This window comes from Engystomops pustulosus, chromosome 10 (genome assembly GCF_040894005.1).
Source record: "Engystomops pustulosus chromosome 10, aEngPut4.maternal, whole genome shotgun sequence".
Classification (NCBI taxonomy): Eukaryota; Metazoa; Chordata; class Amphibia; order Anura; family Leptodactylidae; genus Engystomops; species Engystomops pustulosus.
Window position 1 is genome coordinate 71,763,532 of NC_092420.1, and position 19,920 is coordinate 71,783,451.

General features: G+C 37.6%; 1 protein-coding gene and 1 long non-coding RNA gene across 2 annotated transcripts in view; both read left to right on the forward strand.

Moving 5' to 3' along the window:
• Positions 1-19,920, forward strand: part of LOC140103580 (uncharacterized) — a 148,618-nt gene that overhangs the window by 61,485 nt on the left and 67,213 nt on the right. The window contains exon 4 of the long non-coding RNA XR_011850139.1: positions 3,398-3,447. This is a non-coding gene — a long non-coding RNA (uncharacterized lncRNA). The remainder of the gene's footprint in view (positions 1-3,397; positions 3,448-19,920) is intronic.
• LOC140104609 (ranaspumin-like) lies at positions 3,703-16,584 on the forward strand. The gene is made up of 15 exons (XM_072128228.1): positions 3,703-3,709; positions 3,833-3,936; positions 5,061-5,117; positions 5,219-5,275; positions 6,284-6,340; positions 7,032-7,097; positions 8,480-8,527; positions 8,797-8,841; positions 9,188-9,235; positions 10,196-10,240; positions 12,142-12,192; positions 12,912-12,980; positions 14,859-14,906; positions 15,341-15,420; positions 16,418-16,584. Exons 1-14 carry the CDS (start codon positions 3,703-3,705, stop codon positions 15,380-15,382), a joined length of 744 nt encoding a protein of 247 aa, XP_071984329.1. The 3' UTR covers positions 15,383-15,420; positions 16,418-16,584.

Consider the following 19,920-nt stretch of genomic DNA (forward strand, 5'->3'; position numbering starts at 1 on the left):
ACTGCCACATACAGGCACTCAATCTATTCCATTTTACTGGAGGGCCACCTACCTGCTCCTCTGGTTTGAAGAATTTTTGGGACTGCCACATACAGGCACTCAATCTATTCCATTTTACTGGAGGGCCACCTACCTGCTCCTCTGGTTTGAAGAATTTTTGGGACTGCCACATACAGGCACTCAATCTATTCCATTTTACTGGAGGGCCACCTACCTGCTCCTCTGGTTTGAACAATTTTTGGGACTGCCACATACAGGCACTCAATCTATTCCATTTTACTGGAGGGCCACCTACCTGCTCCTCTGGTTTGAAGAATTTTTGGGACTGCCACATACAGGCACTCAATCTATTCCATTTTACTGGAGGGCCACCTACCTGCTCCTCTGGTTTGAAAAATGTTTGGGACTGCCACATACAGGCACTATCCAAATTAAATTGTCTCCATAGCAGCCTCCACACGTTGTCTCCATTGCTACCTCCAAAAGTCGTCCATATAGCTGCCTCCATACATCGTCCCTTTATCAAACGAGGTGTGTCAGGCAGAAATTTGGGTTGTTTTCATGGATTCCACATCAAAGTTGTTAACTTTGTCGCCACCCTGCTGTGTTATCCACAAAATATACTGGCAAACTTTTACCATTTAGGGATATTATTTCAGCGCTTCTTGCGCATCTGTTTACATTCCCCTCACCCGGCATATCCTAAACTTATAAGAACGCTACTACACTTGATCTTATACAAAAGGTTCTTAGAAGTGCTGTTTGGGGAGTAGCCTAGAGACAGGGGCTTGGATTGGCGAAAGCTCGCCTGGCAGCGGAACGCCAGCTCCATGCGCATCATGCGCTTCTTGCGCATCTGTTTACATTCCCCTAACCCGCCATATCCCAAACTTATAAGAACGCTACTACACTTAACTTGGTGCAGGCTGGGACCGAGTCTGACCCTGGGGCTGGTCATATACTGCCGACGCAGAGAATTGCGGGGCCTACCTCGGTCCAGGTCTCAAAGGCCTACTATACCTCCTCCCACCCCTCCTCCACCTCCTCCTCCTCCGAATTACCATCCGTGGGCATGGCGCCATCAGTCGGTAGCTCTAGGCACAGCAGCAGTGCCATCGCTAAGCGACAGCAGGCGGTGCTGAAACTGCTGAGCCTAGGCGATAAAAGGCACACCGCCCAAGAGCTATTACAGGGCATTCCACATCAAAGTTGTTAACTTTGTCGCCACCCTGCTGTGTAATCCACAAAATATACTTGCAAACTTTTACCATTTAGGGATATTATTTCAGCGCTTCTTGCGCATCTGTTTACATTCCCCTCACCCGCCATATCCTAAACTTATAAGAACGCTACTACACTTGATCTTATACAAAAGTGCTGTTTGGGGAGTAGCCTAGAGACAGGGGCTTGGATTTGCGAAAGCTCGCCTGGCAGCGGAGCGCCAGCTCCATGCGCATCATGCGCTTCTTGCGCATCTGTTTACATTCCCCTCACCCGGCATATCCTAAACTTATAAGAACGCTACTACACTTGATCTTATACAAAAGTGCTGTTTGGGGAGTAGCCTAGAGACAGGGGCTTGGATTGGCGAAAGCTCGTCTGGCAGCGGAGCGCCAGCTCCATGCCAAGATCCAACTAACATAGTTTTAACTGCAGCACCTTTAATCTACTACTAGTTCACTGCCTCCATACATGGTCCCCTTATCAAACGAGCTGTGTCAGGCAGAATTTTGGGTTGTTTTCATGGCTTCCATGTTAACTTTGTCGCCACCCTGCTGTGTAATCCACAAAATATACTGGCAAACTTTTATCATGTACCGATATTATTTGAGCACTTCTTGCTCACCTCCTTTGGTTCCTCTCTGCCACCCATTGGTTTGAAGCCTGAGTCCATTTAGGGTATGTCGCCATGACACTCTCTAGCCTGCTGCCGCTGCCTCTGCATGCCGTCCCCTATAGTGTCAGGGTCAATTATTGCATGTTTTAGATACTATCTAGCTTCATTCTGTCACTCTGTCATGGCCATGCTGTTGCCCATAATTTTGGCATAATGGTGCGTTTAAGCAGCCTCAGAGGCATCCATGCATGCTGCCCCTGCTGTTTTCTGTCCATTTCCGTGGTGTTTCCATCCTTTTCTGAGGTTCCCAGGTGTTTGGCCAAGCTTCCCTGTGCAGAGCCTTGGTCCCCTTGAAAAATGCTCGAGTCTCCCATTGACTTCAATGGGGTTCGTTATTCGAGACGAGCACTCGAGCATCGGGAAAAGTTCGTCTCGAATAACGAGTACCCGAGCATTTTAGTGTTCGCTCATCTCTAATCCTTATCCTTCCCTTAGCATTGATAAACCAGGGACAGTTACTTATAGATCCTCGCACTGTGACTGTGGTAATCTTCTTATCATTGATGGCAGCTCTAATTGGTCTCTGTGAGCCGCAGAGTTTGAGCAGCAACCCAAAGTTTTGTAGATTGCAGGTTGTTCACCCCTGGTATTTTGGATTTCATCTTAGTTTGGGGATATGCTCCCATTTCAAGAAAATAGTCTAGTACTTTTAATAGATGTATATTGGTAAATTACAGAGGTTTACCCAATAAAACTTAGTAAAATTATGAAGTAAGTGGTTAAAAATGATCTTTATTGGGTAAACATCACTAGGAGATTAAAATTTGTGAACGTTCTTCCGGCTGCGCCCGGAAAATTATCGTTACATTGCATATCCCTATGGGTTTTTTTTCCTTTTTTTTAATTTTTACGTGGCTTTAACTCAAAATGTAAAAAAAATGTAAGGCTCTGTTTTTCTCTGCCTTAATAAAAAAGTTCTGATTTTTAAAAAGGAGTGATAGAGACAGGTTGGATTTATATCTGTGAAATGCAGTATATTTGTTAATAACATTGTATTAGAGAATGTGTTTTTTTGTTATCCTGTATATATTTAAGAATTTTGTCTTCATGGGAACACCCTTTTATATAGGATCCTGCTGCTGAGATAATAGAGTGGCCAACCCCTTTAACTTTTAATTTGTGCTAAAAACATTCACCCAATTCAGACTTTTATAGTTTAAAATTAGGATATTAAAACCTTTCTCAAATGCATTTATCCTACACAAGTTTTCGATGAGGGAAAAATATGACAGATAGAAAACTAAAGGGTAAAATCTGCCTTATGCTTTATTAATGTTTACATTCAAAGCAGGATGTGAAATTTTGGCAAATGTTAAATGTTTTCTTAACTATGCTAATAAATGTGATTAAAATAATGGAGACATCAAAGCTGTAGGCATTTAGGATCATTTCCAATGTGGGCAGTGCCGTCATGTGATCTTAGTGATGTCACCTTATTTTATCCTATAAAAGAAGAGCAGTGTCTTGTACCATTCACACCTTGATCTCCTCAATCTCCAGAATGAAGATCATCATACTCTTTGCTCTGGCCGGTCTCAGCCTGGCTGTGGGTATGTAGATATAATACATTGTAATTTAGATGCTAATGTATTAATACAATCTATAGATCATACATACAGTAAATGTATATTCAGCTGACTTGTGTCTTTTGTATTTTTTTCTTTTTGCATAGAAAGATCATGTTATGTTACATCAGGAAGTAAACCAACAAATGCTCAGTGCTTGGAATTTGCTGTAAATGTAAGTTTGAATAAATACTAATGCATTTAACTTTTTTTAATAACAAAATGTATATTTAGGCCTCAATGACAAGTATAAAATCTCAATATAGCTAAAGGTTATTTAAATCTAGACCCATAAAGCTGTTATTTTAAGGCAGTTTGTTCAAATGTCGGACAATAATTTTACCTTTAAATTTTTTGTGCAATTTTGCAGCCCATAAAAATGTTAACTGTAACTACAGCAGCAAAAAAGTAATAATAATAATAACCAAGGTCCAAAAATATTTATGTGACAGGGCAAAAGCAGATGCGGTCAAGGTAAAGCAGGCAAACATTACTAGAGGAAATCACAGGTTAATGTGCACATTACAAAGCTACTGGGGTCTAAACATAGAATTTCATCAGCTCAGCCTGTGCAAGTTTGCTATTAACTCTCTAATGACTTGTCCCGTTTTTGTTTCTGTGTTTTTGTTTATTGCTGCCCACCTTCAAAAATCCATGTTTTACTTTAAATATCCATGTACAGAGCTGTGTGAGGGCTTGTTTTTATGTTAAACAATTGTACTTTCTAGTGGCTGGATAATAATATTCTATATCATTTACTGAGAAAAAAAATATAAAAACGTGGAAACTAGTGAAAAAAAACACATTTGCACAATTTTCTTGTGTGCTCTGTATGTTTATGTATTTTAATTTTTATTCCAAATTAGACTTTCTTCATATTCCTTAATTGGTACAGTCACAGGAAATCCAAGTTTATCTAACTGTTAATATGTTCCAATAGTTATCTTTTTGTACCAAAATAAATTTTTTAGTTTTTCCATGTTCTATCACCAATGAATTTTTCATATTGCGGCATATAGACAGGTCTCATTTCTTGCAGGACAAGATTATGTTTTTATTGCTGCCATTGTCCTTACTATACAACCTTTTAGTCACTTTGTTTGAGTTGCAAATTAGCAATAAAGTGGCGGTTCATAGATTTGGCTGCTATTTTCTGGTACAGGCTTCACTGTTGGGTAGACACATTTTCTATTTTTAAAGAGCAGGATTTTGGGGGCACAGGGATATCTAACATTTTTATGATTTCATTTGTTTATTGTTTTATATATGTTCTAGTAAAAGAAAAGGGATTTAAATTTTTAAATTCTTGTAATTTTTTTTGCTTTTTTAAAACTTTTCTTTTACTATTTGTCCCCCAAGGGTACATTAAACCTTAGGGTTTTAATCACTTCTGCCATATAATGCAATACTGAAGCAAATGACAGTTATATGACTGAGGTCTAAGCAACTGTCTCTGGCAGGTTATGGTCAGGATAAATGACAGGCCTGGGAGTCTAGCATAGACATAGCTGTCATAGTAACTGATGGCCTCTGCCCCAATCTAAACCAAGTTCTGATCTACATTGACTGATATATTTCTATTGTCTCTTCTTATCTAGCATGCTCCAGCTTTCACTGTAAATCTTGCAATTTTTGTGTGTAGCTACAAAGGAAAGGTAAGTAAATTATATTTGCCAATATTTAATATCAATAAAGAATGTGTTAGTTAATTGTATAATTGTACATATATTTATTTTTCCTAATTGTTTACCCACAGATCACACGAAATGAAGAGAAATTTAGGGCAGCTACGAAAGAACTTATACTCATACTGGTAAGATATGACATTGCTATTGTTTAAGAACATGTGCTCCAAATATGTATATATATAGTCATACAATTACACTAGATTACTTACATAGCGAGAGAGGTGAAACATTTGTCAAGTTCCAATGGACACTGATAGACATTTCTGCAGTAGAACCTTGTGGGGCAGATTTATCAAACTGTCTAAAAGTAAGAATGTTCTTAATTGCCCATGGCAACCAATTAAAGCTCCCCTTTAAAATATTCATGAGCACTGGTAAAATGAAAGCTGAACTGTTATTGGTTTTAAGAACATTCTTACTTTTATACAGCTTGATAAATCTGCCCCTACGTTTCTAATGTTTTTGGTGGCTTATGCAGTGAAGCATCTCAATTATTGTTGCAGCACTGTATGTATTTCTCATCATTTGCAACCTTCAAAAGTATATTACTGCCGTTACAGGATATAAGTAAGGAACGGCGCTAAATTCTGTTGAAAAGATTTGTAGAGAAGTGTCTGGAAGTCCCATCTTAATTTTTAGTTCACTTCCATCAGTAGTGTCATGATATTTATCAGCTACTGACAGGACAGGACAGACCATGGGATGCTATAGGATTAGGATGGTTCCTATTTCCCATTATAGATGTTGTTTAGTGAATGTAATATCTCCCAGTTATAATTTATTAGGGTATAATTTGCTTACTAAAAGGAATTTATGAGTATTAGTTAGAAACTTACTATATATCCAAGTGTAACAGTTCCAGTAATCCCTGACTGAACCATATTTCATTGATTTTAATTTTTATTGTTGTATTTATCACAGTGCAGGGTCATAGTGATACAAGATAAGGATGGCGATGACATTATACAATACCTGACACTGGAATCAAAACGTGCCCTAAAAAAACTATTCTGAATCTTGTTCTACATAGTTTACTTTTAGAACATGATAAATGATGTTATATGACATAGAACATATTGTTTGTAGCTGATGACCTAAATAAAAGGTTCTCTTTTCTTCTAATCTCTTACTAGAAATGTTCCGGTTGTGCTTTGGATGTAATTCTTAATATTCATGAAGATCAGACATTAGTAAGTAAAGAACTGCATTAACACCTCATTCTAAATGTTGTGGAAAATATGGATATGAATGGACAAGCTTCCACAGAAACCAAAAAATTGGAAAGCCAACAGAACAGATATTAAAACAAAACATTAAGAATGAAGAATTGGTGTACAGGCCTGACATCTGCTCCAACTACTTATATATATGGCTGTGGGAGATGTTGCTTACAACTTCAACACTTTCTGCATTATTAGAACACAGACTATAGGGCAGTGGCCATAATAGTCAATGGTGGGTCCCCATTAGGACATTCTGGGTGCATCACCACCCAAAAAACCTATCAATTCTACAGCCTAATGTTTCCTAGAAGTGGCTTGTACCTGCACCCCTTGCATGGTAGTAGGCTAAGGGGCTAGAAGAAAGGAAGGACTTGGGAGTCACTGTAAATTGATACTATTATTCTTCTGGGATGTGACAATTGGGATAAATGATCCCTTCTTTCTGGATTACCCATCCACTTATCTTCATAGGAAATGTAAGTGGCTGCTTATATATGTTACATGTTTATATACAGTCACACAGATGATTTAAAATGTACATTTAATATATTTTACCTTTTAATTTAAGCTTCGGAGGATATACTTCTATGAAATTTAAAAGTAATGAATAAAACCATGTTTCTACTGTGTAAAATAGTTAAATGTATTTCCCCTACAGGAGGAAGCGTTAGCAGCAGCTGGAAAGACTCTGGAGGATGTGGCTCGTGAGTTGTTCGAATTGCTTGTAAGTTTTTCCTTTAAATGTAATTGCACAGCACAGCCCTTACTGGGGGATTCAGATATAGAATTTGTATTTCTATGGAATGTAAACTATGAAGGTGGATACATTTATAGTTTTCCACAATGTTGATCAGTGTGGAATTAGATCAATTGATAGCTACAAAAACTTCCAAAATAATAAGATATATAGTTTTTCATATTTTTACACTTGACTGTAAAGAAATTCTTATTAGATCCAGATTAATTCATAGATTGATAGAATTGTATTGGATAACGCAAAATCAAGGTTACAGTTACATGACTATAACCTTGGTGTAGTCCTCGCCCTACATACAAGACTCCATTCACATTTCAAGCAATTAGACTTTTTGACAGCTTTCCCATTTTTTTGATGGATTAATTTTTGACAGATGCATCTTTCATATTCTTAAAGTCAGTGGTAAAAACTGAAAGAAGCTTTCTGATAGGAGACTGTTTTGTAATCTGAAAGTAAAGCACATGAGGCAGAGATACAAATGAAAGAGTTTAGTTTTCATAAAAAAATAGATCATTCAAGTCCTGAAGTTTTCCAAAAATGTGAACAAACGCTGAAACATCTGATGGCCTTAGGACTGGTTTTACTGGTGTGTGGGTGGCAGTCTGCCAAAACGCTCTGGGATAAAAGGGAACAGCAGCGAATTATGCTGAAACTCAACCTGTACACAACATATTCCCTGATCATTAGTCAGACCGCTCCAGGATATGTTAGATTGCAGGTAGGTTCCTCTGGTATCGCTGTAACTTGCTGGCGTTATTGAATAGGTTGCTTGTCATAAGATAATACAAAAGGTTCAAAAGCTACTACCAGCCTGTTATCCAGGACAGTGACAGGAGGACAGGAGATTGTTCCACTCTCTGTTTGGTATAATGCTGAACTTCCAGAGTATAAGATGACATCAATGTGATCCGGGCGCCGTCCTGTATATTGTGTTGGTGGAGGTTTCTGAGCATCAATCTCATGGCTGGGTCAGCACAATGGTGTCACCTTAAAAGTAGTAAAAGTAGCAGCCCCAAGGTATTTATTCAGACCATCTGCTTTGTTTTTCCAATACTTATTTGTTCCAACTTGGATTTTATTGAAAATTTCACAATTCTGGAAGAGGCTATAGCTGATATCTTCCTGACCAGATGTAATTCTGTCCCCAAGACTTGTCCCCAAAACTTTAAGTTTTGAATAAATCTTGTTAAAGTTCTTAAAATACTTCCAGAAAAAACTACTGATACTTCCTATTATTATTTCTATGTAATATATATTTTTAAGACCAGGTATAATAACAGACTTACAACTTTTCTATGTAGAAAATGTAAATATACAAAATCCTCATCATCATCATTGTATTTTTCCAGGACACACTAAAACTGAGTGAAGGTGCAACACAAATACTATGTGCGCTGGTAAGTTTACCATTATGTGTTATAGCTCTCTCAGAGATTTATTTACACCATATTGTATGGCAGCTTAAAGTGTAAGAGACTGTGTAACCATTTAATTATTTGATTGATTATCTCTTTTTAATATAACAGTGGTGTTTAATATTATTATGAACTTTATTCTAATAATCTCTCTGGTAATGTGACACATATGGACATGTGTTAACAGAACAAATGATTATATCTGCAGAATTCATGATTTCTGATAAAATTATTTATATTTATAATTACAGGCCGATGATGCTTTGCTATCAACCTGTTTGGCAAAGGCCCTGACGGTATCACCAATTTATACTTACATATTTGTAGATAGAAAAATGAAATAAGTTCTAAAAGGTTTATTCAATCAACATTATTAATGGGAAAGTTTAGTAGAAATAAATATAATCGGATTATCTATTGTAATTCTCTACTCTTTGAATACACACACATGAACACTAATGTTATATATATGGAGGGGGAGCAGTGGATCAGTCGTGGTATTATTACAGTAACTTACACATATCACACAGAATTATCTTTTTTGTAGATTGATGGATATTATTTAAAATTGGACTGAAATAAATCCCTAGATCACATGACTTTAATAGCAACTACAACTTACTTGTATATTCTTTATTTTAGAAAAATGTGTCTCCATTGCCCGACAACCTAAAGGCCTTCATTTGTAAGGTAAAAATATAAATTTTAATGTAATGATAATTTTAATGTAATGATAAAAAAAAGTTTGGCTTTGGTCAGACTTTGGTCAGACTTGGTTTATCAAGATATAAAAGCCTGGATATCTACAGAAATGTTACTTGTGGGTATAGAACACTCAGGAGTAGGAAGTTCTTATAGAAGTCTGATATTCACAGCCATTTGGGGATGAGGCCACTAATGGGAGGATGGAATCAGTGTGACACATGGAAAGGTCTGTTCTTCCTCTTTTCTGGGGAAGTGACAGATCTGATCCCCCTGCACTGGTTTTCTCTTTAATAACTAAAAGATATCAAATATTTATATGATTGCATTTATTAGTGGTAAAAAAACATGTAATTTTAATGTACTGCTGAGAGCTTAATTCAATCAGAATTATTACTTTGTGAACTTTACAGATGTTTTACATGGACTAGGTCTGGTAATTATACATGATTCTATAGTATAGGTTATATATATTTTAATATACAGTTTGTCGTGAACAACCAATTGTCACAGACACCACCACATTCTGGCTGCTGAGACCCCCAGGCTATCTGCTTTAGAAGTTGTTAGAGGGGGTTTTCTATCCATTGTATGTAGGGCATATACAGAGGAAATGTCATAAATACATCATTGGAGCTTACTGTCCCCTTCCTGCGGCCGGGCTGATCGGAGAGCTTTCACCACATTTGCCTTCTCTCACCATTCAGACCTATGGCAGCGCTGAAAATAACTCGAATAGACTCGAATAGACTTGAATAGAGAGTGGCCACATATATATGGCAAACCTATATACTTTGTTCCTTATGCATGCCAAACTTTACAGCTGTACCAAGGGAGTCAAGGACCCGCACCTATGGAAAGGTCATGAATACACAAGATAGGAAAATCCCTTTAATTTATTAGAGATTATAGGAAATTCCCATGTAACTTGCTGCGTTTGCTTTCTAGGGAGATCGAAATGCAGTAACTGCAAAAGACGTTGTGCAGCTCTTGGTAAGTTTTAAAACTTCTAATTCACTGTAATGAGTAGAGACCTAGTCACACAAAACGGATGTGTCTATATACAGACACTAATTCATCTAGATACTGATCTCATTGGAAATAGAATAGTCAGATACCTTTACACATACAAGAACCATCTCTGCCTATGTGCTTTATACATGTGAATCTTATTCTTATCATTCTGTACACCAAAACTTAGTACAGAAAATGCAATGATAAATATCCCCTGTATAGCTCTGAAGGATAGAACAGGCTGCTACATCCACTACTATGGGCTTCCAAGGGACACAAACCCTTCATCATTAAGAAAAAAAACTTAACTCACCTTCAGCTTCTTCTCCCCCGCCCTGCGGCTCCATTTTCTCCTCTTTCTGCCTGGGCACATACACTATGATGCGGAGGTGTCATTAATAGTGTGGGAGAAATCTCTGCTGTGGACATTTATGTAAAGGGGCATCTGTTGAGGACATTTTATGAAAGGAGTGCATCTGCTGTGGAAATTTTATTCTAGGGGGGCATCTGTTGTGGACATTTATGTACAGGCGGTCCCCTACTTAAGAACACTCGACTTACATACGACCCCTAGTTACAAACGGACCTCTGGATATTGGTAATTTATTGTACTTTAGTCCTAGGCTACAATGATCAGCTGTAACAGTTATCACAGGTGTCTGTAATGAAGCTTTAGTGTTGATATTGATTCTTATGACAACCCAACATTTTTAAAATCCAATTGTCACAGAGACCAAAAAAGTTCTGGCTGGGATTACAATGATAAAATATACAGTTCCGACTTACATTCAAACTCAACTTAAGAACAAACCTACAGACCCTATCTTGTATGTAACCCGGGGACTGCCTGTAAATGGAAATCTGCTGCAGATACTTATGTATAAGAGGGCTCTGCTGTGGACATTTCATTAAAGGGGGCCCTGCTGAGGACATAACATTAAATGGGGCTCTGTTGTGGACATTACATCAAAGGGGGGCTTTACTGCTGATATTTCATTAATGTGGAGCTCTGTTGTGGACATTTCATTATAGGTAGCATTTGCTGTGGAATTTCATTAAATTTCCTACTCTTGGGCTTATTCTTGAGTCAATACCTTTTTTTTCTAAAATTGGGAGCCTTGGCTTATATGCAGTCTTGGATATCTGGTTGTGATGGTTTCCTGCAGTTATGGAATGAGATTGGCTTTACTTAAAAGATGGGTTTTAAGTGCTTGTTTGAAGTTTATCATGAAATTAGTTTTAGGAACAGTACGAGATTAACCATATAGATCAGTACCTAAGTCCTAACATCTGGGCACATGTTAGTTTAGATACCTAGGGGCCCTAGTCTTGTGAACAGCCCTGGGCCCATGGGACCCTTAATCCTCCACTTATATCTAGCATTGGTTGAACTCAATTAAACATTTACCCCTATTGGTGGCTCCAGTAAAATGATATGAATGTATGTTGAGATGTGTATGGAGGAAATGAAACCCTGGACAACCTTCTCTCCCAGCCCCATACCAGCTGCATGTTCTGCCTTTATGCTTACTCAAACTCTGTCATCGATAATCCTTCATTTTTCCAGATATGACACATACATCATACAATAGAACGGCTATATAATGCACAGTTATTGGAATCAAGTAGGAGAGAGAAAGCTATGGGTAGTTGTAGTTATTTCTTTACACTTGAAAACCTGAATCACAAGATCAAAATTGTTAGGCAAACTTATGGAAAAAAATGCCATGGATAACTAGATCAGTGACATCATTTTTAGCTATATAGACTATATTCCTAGGTGACCACTGGCTGATTATTGCTGTCATATTATTAAGTTGCTTCTATCGCTTCTAATACAAGAGGGTAACACAAGTTTTATTTTCTTTATTTCTCATTAGAAAAACGCTGCTTGCTTTGGGGACGATGCACTTGGCACTGGTGATACAGTGGTAAGAAATCTTGCTCTTATTAGTATATCTTAAAATCATTCCATTAGTCCAAATTATTCAGTTGATTCTTTGTGATAATGTGGGCTTGGTGTTCATACACTATAACAAAGCAGAAGAACAGAATCCTCAAAGGGAGCTGTAAAGGTCGCCCAAAACTGTAACATGTGGATATTTTCATATACAATAACTACACAAAGGGGCAGATTTACTTACCCGGCCCATTCGCGATCCAGCGGCGCGTTCTGTGCGGTGGATTCGGGTCTTCTGGTGATTCACTAAGGCAGTTCCTCCGACGTCCACCAGATGTCTCTGCTGCGATGAAGTTCCCCGAGGAACGCCAGAATGCACCATCCTATAACTGGTGAAGGTAAGAGCATGTCCAGCAACACTTTTTTTTTTTTTTTAAATGCGGCGGTTTTTCTGAATTCCTTCGGGTTATCGTTCGGCCACACCCCCTGATTTCCGTTGCGTGCATGCCGGCGCTGATGCGCCACAATCCGATCGCGTGCACCAAAAACCCGGGGCAATACAGGGAAAATTGGCTCAAATCGGAAATATTCGGGTAACACGTTGGGAAAACGTGAATCGGGCCCTTAGTAAATGACCCCCAAAGTGTTAGTTTCCTCAGTACAATAAAGAAAGGTTTCTACAGTCTGATAAAGATAATACAGTAAGATCACTTGTATAACTAACACATTTACATGACAAATGTATTACAGGAAGAATTAGTCACAAAGCTTGGAGAAAGTCTAGAAGGTTTAGTGCAGAAGGTCCTTGATTTACTTCAGGTAAGTTTCTTTTTACATTTTGAAAATATTTGTGTAATTATTGTATTGTTATAGTCTAATAAGATGTAATTATAACCCCCCCATCTGTGAAATACTGGTGAGAATCACAAATCTACAACATTTATAGTTATAGTACATGTTAGTATTCATTCACTTCTCTATTCATTTCACAATTCCCAACTGATTTAGAAGGAAGGAAGGAAGAATCTCCTTTTGAGTACAGGCAGTCCCCTACTTAAGAACACCCAACTTACTTTACTGTACTTTAGCCTTAGGCTACAATAAACAGCTATAACAGTTATCAAAGGTGCCTGCAGTTAAGCTTTATTGTTAATCCTGGTTCTTATGATAACCCAAAAGTTTTAAAATCCAATTCTCACAGAGACCAAAAAAAATTTTGGGCGGAGTTACAATGATAATATATACAGTTCCGACTTACATACAAATTCAACTTAAGAACAAACCTAAAGAACCTATCTTGTATGTAACCCAGGGACTGTCTGTAATGCGGGCAATTTGAAAGGAAATGTTCTATAGGACAGCAAAGCACTTTGAGATAATGTACAGAATAGATAATACTGCTGTACAGATCTAAGAATACAACTAGCACCAGGTTAAAATAATAATAGCAAGTGAATATACAGTAAAGTATTAGTATTTTTCCACTACAAATAGTTTATGGTTTTGTCGAGATCTCAAATTTACTTTTGGGATCCAGATTCCTATGTGGAGCTTGTTACTTGTCCACAGATTTACTACTGACTCCTAGAACAAGAGGCTGCAGCACAGTAATAATGAAAGAGCGAACAATCAGAGGTTTCTACATCGTTCCATCATTTATGGTTTAACCTCACAATAATATACTTGCAGAAGGTCACATTTACATACTGAACATATTACCTTGTAGGTGAGGTGCCCAAGTCTTACTTAGGAAAAACTGGTTTCAAACACAAGAAAGGCCTGCTTATGGCACTGGACATTTATCCAACTAGAACTTTGAAGCAAGATTATGTTTTCTTTTTTCTTTCTTACAATACAATGATTCTACTTCTTCTGAGATATACTCCTCTACATCTCTTGCCCATTTATTTTCTACCTTACAATTACAGTTATTCTTGTCCCCAGATGTCAAATTCATTCTAATGTTTATAATCGAAGGGTTTCCTCCCACTGAGTCAAATATTTTCCCAAAAAGTTCACAGTTACCTTTTCCTATCCTCTTCAAAAATCCTTTATCCATTAATGATCTGTAAATAATACAAAACATTCTGAGTCCCTTAAACCAAACTCACTCTTTACCTGGTCAAATAACTTCAATTACTTTCCCTTCATATCTATTATATCTCCAAGCCCATAGACTCCTTTCTTCTCCCAATTGGAAAGCCATCCCTGCTGTCCTTTCCATTTACCCATATAAAATAAGTCTCTTAGTAACAAAAATTCTGAAATATCCATTGGTAACTGGAATTTTTTTTCTAATAAGCCTCCAGACCACACTGGTATCTCTTAAAAGTATTGATGCTTTTCCTGGTATCTTTAAATTGGAATTATTTTCATGCACAAATCTTCCCAAAGTTAAAGAGGAAGCTAGAGTTTCCCCTCTAGTAGTAAGATTGTCTTAAGCACAAAAACTGTTGCAAAAGTGCAAATGCACCAAAAAAGTTTCAACTAAACAAAAAGAAGCCAAGCCAAATAAAAGATACATGTGTCCCCATAAGTTTATATATTGTCTAGAAGCTGACAGAATCTCATTTAGATTTCACCAATTTAGGAATTTATTAAATACTGCACAACAATATTATTAGATTTCAGTAAATTTGCCTTTAGTAAAACCATATAAAAAACAACAACTATTAAAAACTTTTTATGTTATTTCAGGCACTTATCGGACCATCTGGGGTTTTGAATGATTTGGCATGTAAAGTGGTAAGTGCACATGTATGATTGTCCTATAAATGGGATGAGGCTGGAGATAACACATTCAGGTCTTTAGGGTTTTTCTAGGATTGCTCTTTTCTTATGATTAGGAGTTTTATTTAGGATTGCTCTATGCAGATAGGAGGTGTAAATAAAATGTACCATCAAAGTGTATTCCGGTCACAACCACATATCTTCTCTTATAATCCCATAGGTGATGTAAATAGGGTGACTGTATATTTCACATCAGGATAATAATAATATCCTGCTGCAGGTCCCATTATACACAACCAGGAGTTCCACTAACATTTCTGCAGGTTTTTGTGGCGGTCAAGCAGCAGCTCGAGTCATGGAATCAGTGTTGATTTCTGTTTCTATGTTTTTAAACGTATATTTTGCTTCGCTATTACCTAATAATAACCAAATGATTCCCTTTTATTTAGATAAAGCTTCCAGATGTTGGTCTTGGTGGTATGATTGGCTGAGGTCTTGTTTCATTCAAAAACTAATCCCAACTTATCCGGTAAACTGTGCAAAATCTCATAACATTATCATTTCTTTTATATATGTTTATGTTTCATTGGTAATAGTGACCATTTGGAGGATACATTTCCTTACATATTCACCTTGCTCTGTAGTATTGTGCCTCAGTGTTACTAGGGACCTCTGTACATATATGGTAGAGCATACATTATATTAATCACACAGAGCTTATTAGATGGGGAAACAATGCAATATATACACAATTTATGGAAGTATTTGGCTAGTGAAATTTTTTTTTATAAATTTCCCTCTGTACACATATGGATTTGGAACAATGTCATCCAGATGTGATTGGGCAGTATTCACTCTTATTCCACATGAATGACTTTCTTGTCTGTGTGCTATCTTTTTTTTTGCAGATAGTACACTGACACATTTATTTCAATAGCCGCATGCACACAACTGGGTGTAGTCTGTAGAAAACTCAGAGCAGGTCCTATTCCTGCCCATGTTTACAACCCAAGCTGTCCCATAGAAGACTATGACAAAAATACTGACACCACCCGGGAGACACTCAGGAGTCATTTGATGCAGCTCATATGTGCAGATCACTTACTAGGTAACACAGTTATGTGACTCTTCTAGAGGATCAGATACGAGTAACACACAAACCTTTCCTGCTGACATACGGCTCGGCAATGGATTGCACACTGATGATATTTGAAGCACAAAAATAGATCACATATCTGTTATTCGTGGCCAGAGATCAGCACATGTTCACCTGCAGGGAGCCGATACCTGAGATTTAAGAGATTTAGAAAGCAGAACACAATCCTTTATATATCCGTGTTTTACACAATCCCTTCTCTTCCATCATCATCTCTCCTCCAAAATGTTTCACTAGTAAAGTAACCCTGCACCCAGACTTTATTATATCACTGGAGGTACAACTACTGTATTCTCCAAAAAAGGTTAAAGCTGTTTATATCATGTTAGATTTTACTTCATTATTTATCCTACATATCTATTTTTTTTAGGGACATTGGACCAAGAAAGTAGAAGAGATGAGAGCAAGCAATAAAAAAAGAATAAAAAATATAAAATCTTATGATTAATCCTTTTGATTTCCTTGATGATCAACCAATCTGTTTCTTATACATCTAATGTTTCATCCAATCAATAAATCTTTCTTCTAATCAATCCACTTGTGTTGTTTTATTTAGTTGTACGGAGATTTCTTGATTCCACCAGAGGAATAATTCTGTGGTTTGTCCTCAGTAACTCGTGTATACTAGAAAGAAGGCCAAGAGTAGAGGTTATAGGGTAACTCTGCTTTATATTAGATGTTATTGTGTGTTTTCTCACCATTGGTAGTAATACTTAGCACATAACTACTCTGTAGGCTCAGTAATATGGTACTAGGGGGAAGGCTGCTGCAGGCCTTCTCTACTTCCTGGAACCTTGTAGGGGTCAGTTGCTTGCAGTATCGCTGGTCTGTAAAACATGGACATCTACAATACCGAGGACTTTGTATGCCGCGATGCCCACCTCAATAACACTTTCACCAGTTGGAATTCTTTTTGCTTCCAGGTGTATTAAAAGTTTCAATTAAAAGGTTCTTTTAGGTAAAATAAAAGTTAAGGCTTCTTCAGGCTTTTTGAAGATATATTGATACATCATAGATGTCCAGGTTTCTGTGCGAGTCCCAAAAATCTAATAACTAAATCCCTTGATAAATGTGGTGCAAGGTGCTTTGTTGGAATAAATTATGGCAGATTTCTGTCATAAACAGATTGATTGATACCTATTTTTTAAATTTAGGTAAAACTAGGGATGGATGAAATTGTAGTCACATGTACAGGGCCACATTTACAGCTCAAGCTGCCCTAAGCGCTAAGCCTGGACACTCCCCTATTGTTTCCACTGGACTATTAGAAGGATTTACTTGTGCCTAATGAAAAATAATGGTTTTTGATAAGAGATAAAGTATTAAACTATCTGTTCGTGACAGTGATATCTCAACCGTGGCCTGAAGGTAAAATCCCACTCCTAATACCTATCACCATTTGTACCCTCATTGCTGTATATTATGACCCTGTGTGTAAGGCTATAGACCATTAAGTAATTGTATGAGACAAGCACGGATATGCTGAATTTGTGTTCAAATGTGTAACATCACTGCCTGAAAAATTAGAACACTTAAAATTTCAATATTTATTAAATATATTAAAAAGGAGCCACTCTTCAGCCACTTTCAGGTCACTGCACTAGTGCCGGATGACAGCGACAAATGCGGACGAAAACATGATATAATAGCGTGCATTTGCAATGTATCCTATAGGTTTCAATCTATATGCCTCTGATGACACACTACCCCTTTGGGGAGTGTAGAAACGCGTCAGGCGGAGGAGAAATATAGGATCAATACAGTGCATATCTTACCAATGTGAATAGCACTCGATGAGTGTGTGTTAATAGGCATTGTGCAGTGACCTGAAAGTGTTAAATCAGACTGCACCTTTGTGACACAAACTTTTTTCAGTAGTATGCAAGGGGGGATGCATGATTGGGATTGCTAAAGTGACAGATTTCTGATCCCCATACATACATTGAATTGCCTGATTCATGAATTTTGTGGCTGAAGAGTGGCCCCTTTTTAATATATTTAATAAATATTTAAATTTTTTAGTTTTCTAATTTTTCAAGCAGTGACCTATAGGCCATTAACCTCTTTATCCACACTACTATATACATTAAGAATCCCCTATGCCCCCACTCCTATACATTATCACTTTTCTACGCCCACACTTCTATACATTATTGTCCCATATGCCCCCACTTCTATACAATATCACTCTTCTATGCCCACACTCCTATACATTATCACTCTTCTATGCCCACACTTCTATACATTATGACTTCCCTGTGCCTTTATTCTTATAGACCATTTATTTCTCTGTCCATACTTCTATACACATGTACTCCCCTACCATGGCCCATTTCCCACCCTCCTTTAGATTATGACACCCCTGTGCCCCCATCTCTATAGACTTACTACTATGCCTTGACTCCTATACCTTATGACACATCTGTGCTCTCACTCTCTCTTAATCTCTTTGTGCACTCAAACTCTGTGACTCCCCAATTCCCCTTTTACCAAATATTATGACATCACTCTGCCCCCAATACTATGGACCATTATCCTCTGTGCTCTCATCCCTATATAATACAAACCTAATCTCTCCACTCACATATAGAATAAACCCCTCCTACATACTACAATGACTTTTTACTTTTTATTTGTCTTTACTTCTATAGTTTTACACACACCCTTACTCTCTGGAAGTAGTTGACAATGAGATTTTTTTTCAAAACAAAATATCTAAAAAAAGGACGTACCTGTTCCCCCCTAATGATGCCCTATCAATACCTGGTTGGCTTCAGGGTAGAGGGGGCACATTTTTGATGCCTTGCTAGGGCACCATAATAACTTGTCCAGGTCCTGCCCCCTGGGGGACTAATATGATTACACTCCCGGGAGTAGTGAGGAGTGAGTAAGGTAACAACTATATTATCAGTACTTTCTTTGGGTTAAAATAATAATATTAGTACAAGACTTCACTGTTTTTTAAATAATTAATCTACAATGAAATATAAGGTCACCTAAACCAAAAGTGCCAAAAAATGAGTCAGGATTATTATCAGAGAAATAAACATGAAATATAACTTTTTTTATACCCTTTTAGAATATCATTATATGTGAACTGCCGAATACTTTAAAAACAACATTGCCAGAAAATGAGCAATTGTCAATATGAATTAACTTATTTGGAGTTTGTTGGATTGTGCTCACCTGAGAGGAAAAAATTTGCATATTAAATACCGACAATCGATATTTATATGAGGTGCTATTTTATTATTTTTACACCAAAAGTTGTACTTGTACAGTATTCACGCCAGAGGGTGCACTCATACAGTATTTACACCAGAGGGTGTACTTGTACAGGATTCACACCACAGGGTGCACTTGTACAGTATTCACACCAGAGGGTGCACTTGTACAGTATTCACACCAGAGGGTGCACTCATACAGTATTTATACCAGAGGGTGTACTTGTACAGGATTCACACCAGAGGGTGCACTCATACAGTATTCACACCAGAGGGTGCACTTGTATAGGATTCACACTAGAGGGTGCACTCATACAGTATTCACACCAGAGGGTGCCCCTGTACAGTATTCACACCAGAGGGTGCACTTGTACAGGATTCACACCAGAGGGTGCACTTGTACAGTACTCACACCAGAGGGTGCACTTGTACAGGATTCACACCAGAGGGTGCACTTGTACAGTATTCACACCAGAGGGTGCACTTGTACAGGATTCACACCAGAGGGTGCACTTGTACAGGATTCACACCAGAGGGTGCACTTGTACAGTATTTATACCAGAGGGTGCACTTATACAGGATTCCTTATATAAAAGGAAAAAAATCCTCCTAATACTGTTATATTATTGGGAACTAGTTAATTTAGAGA

Excerpts from the sequence above, each read along its gene's own strand:
- LOC140104609 (XM_072128228.1), top strand. Across the intron at positions 8,842-9,187 it reads GTTTGGCAAAGGCCCTGACG|AAAAATGTGTCTCCATTGCC; the intron begins GTATCACCAATT and ends TCTTTATTTTAG. Across the intron at positions 12,981-14,858 it reads AGGTCCTTGATTTACTTCAG|GCACTTATCGGACCATCTGG; the intron begins GTAAGTTTCTTT and ends ATGTTATTTCAG.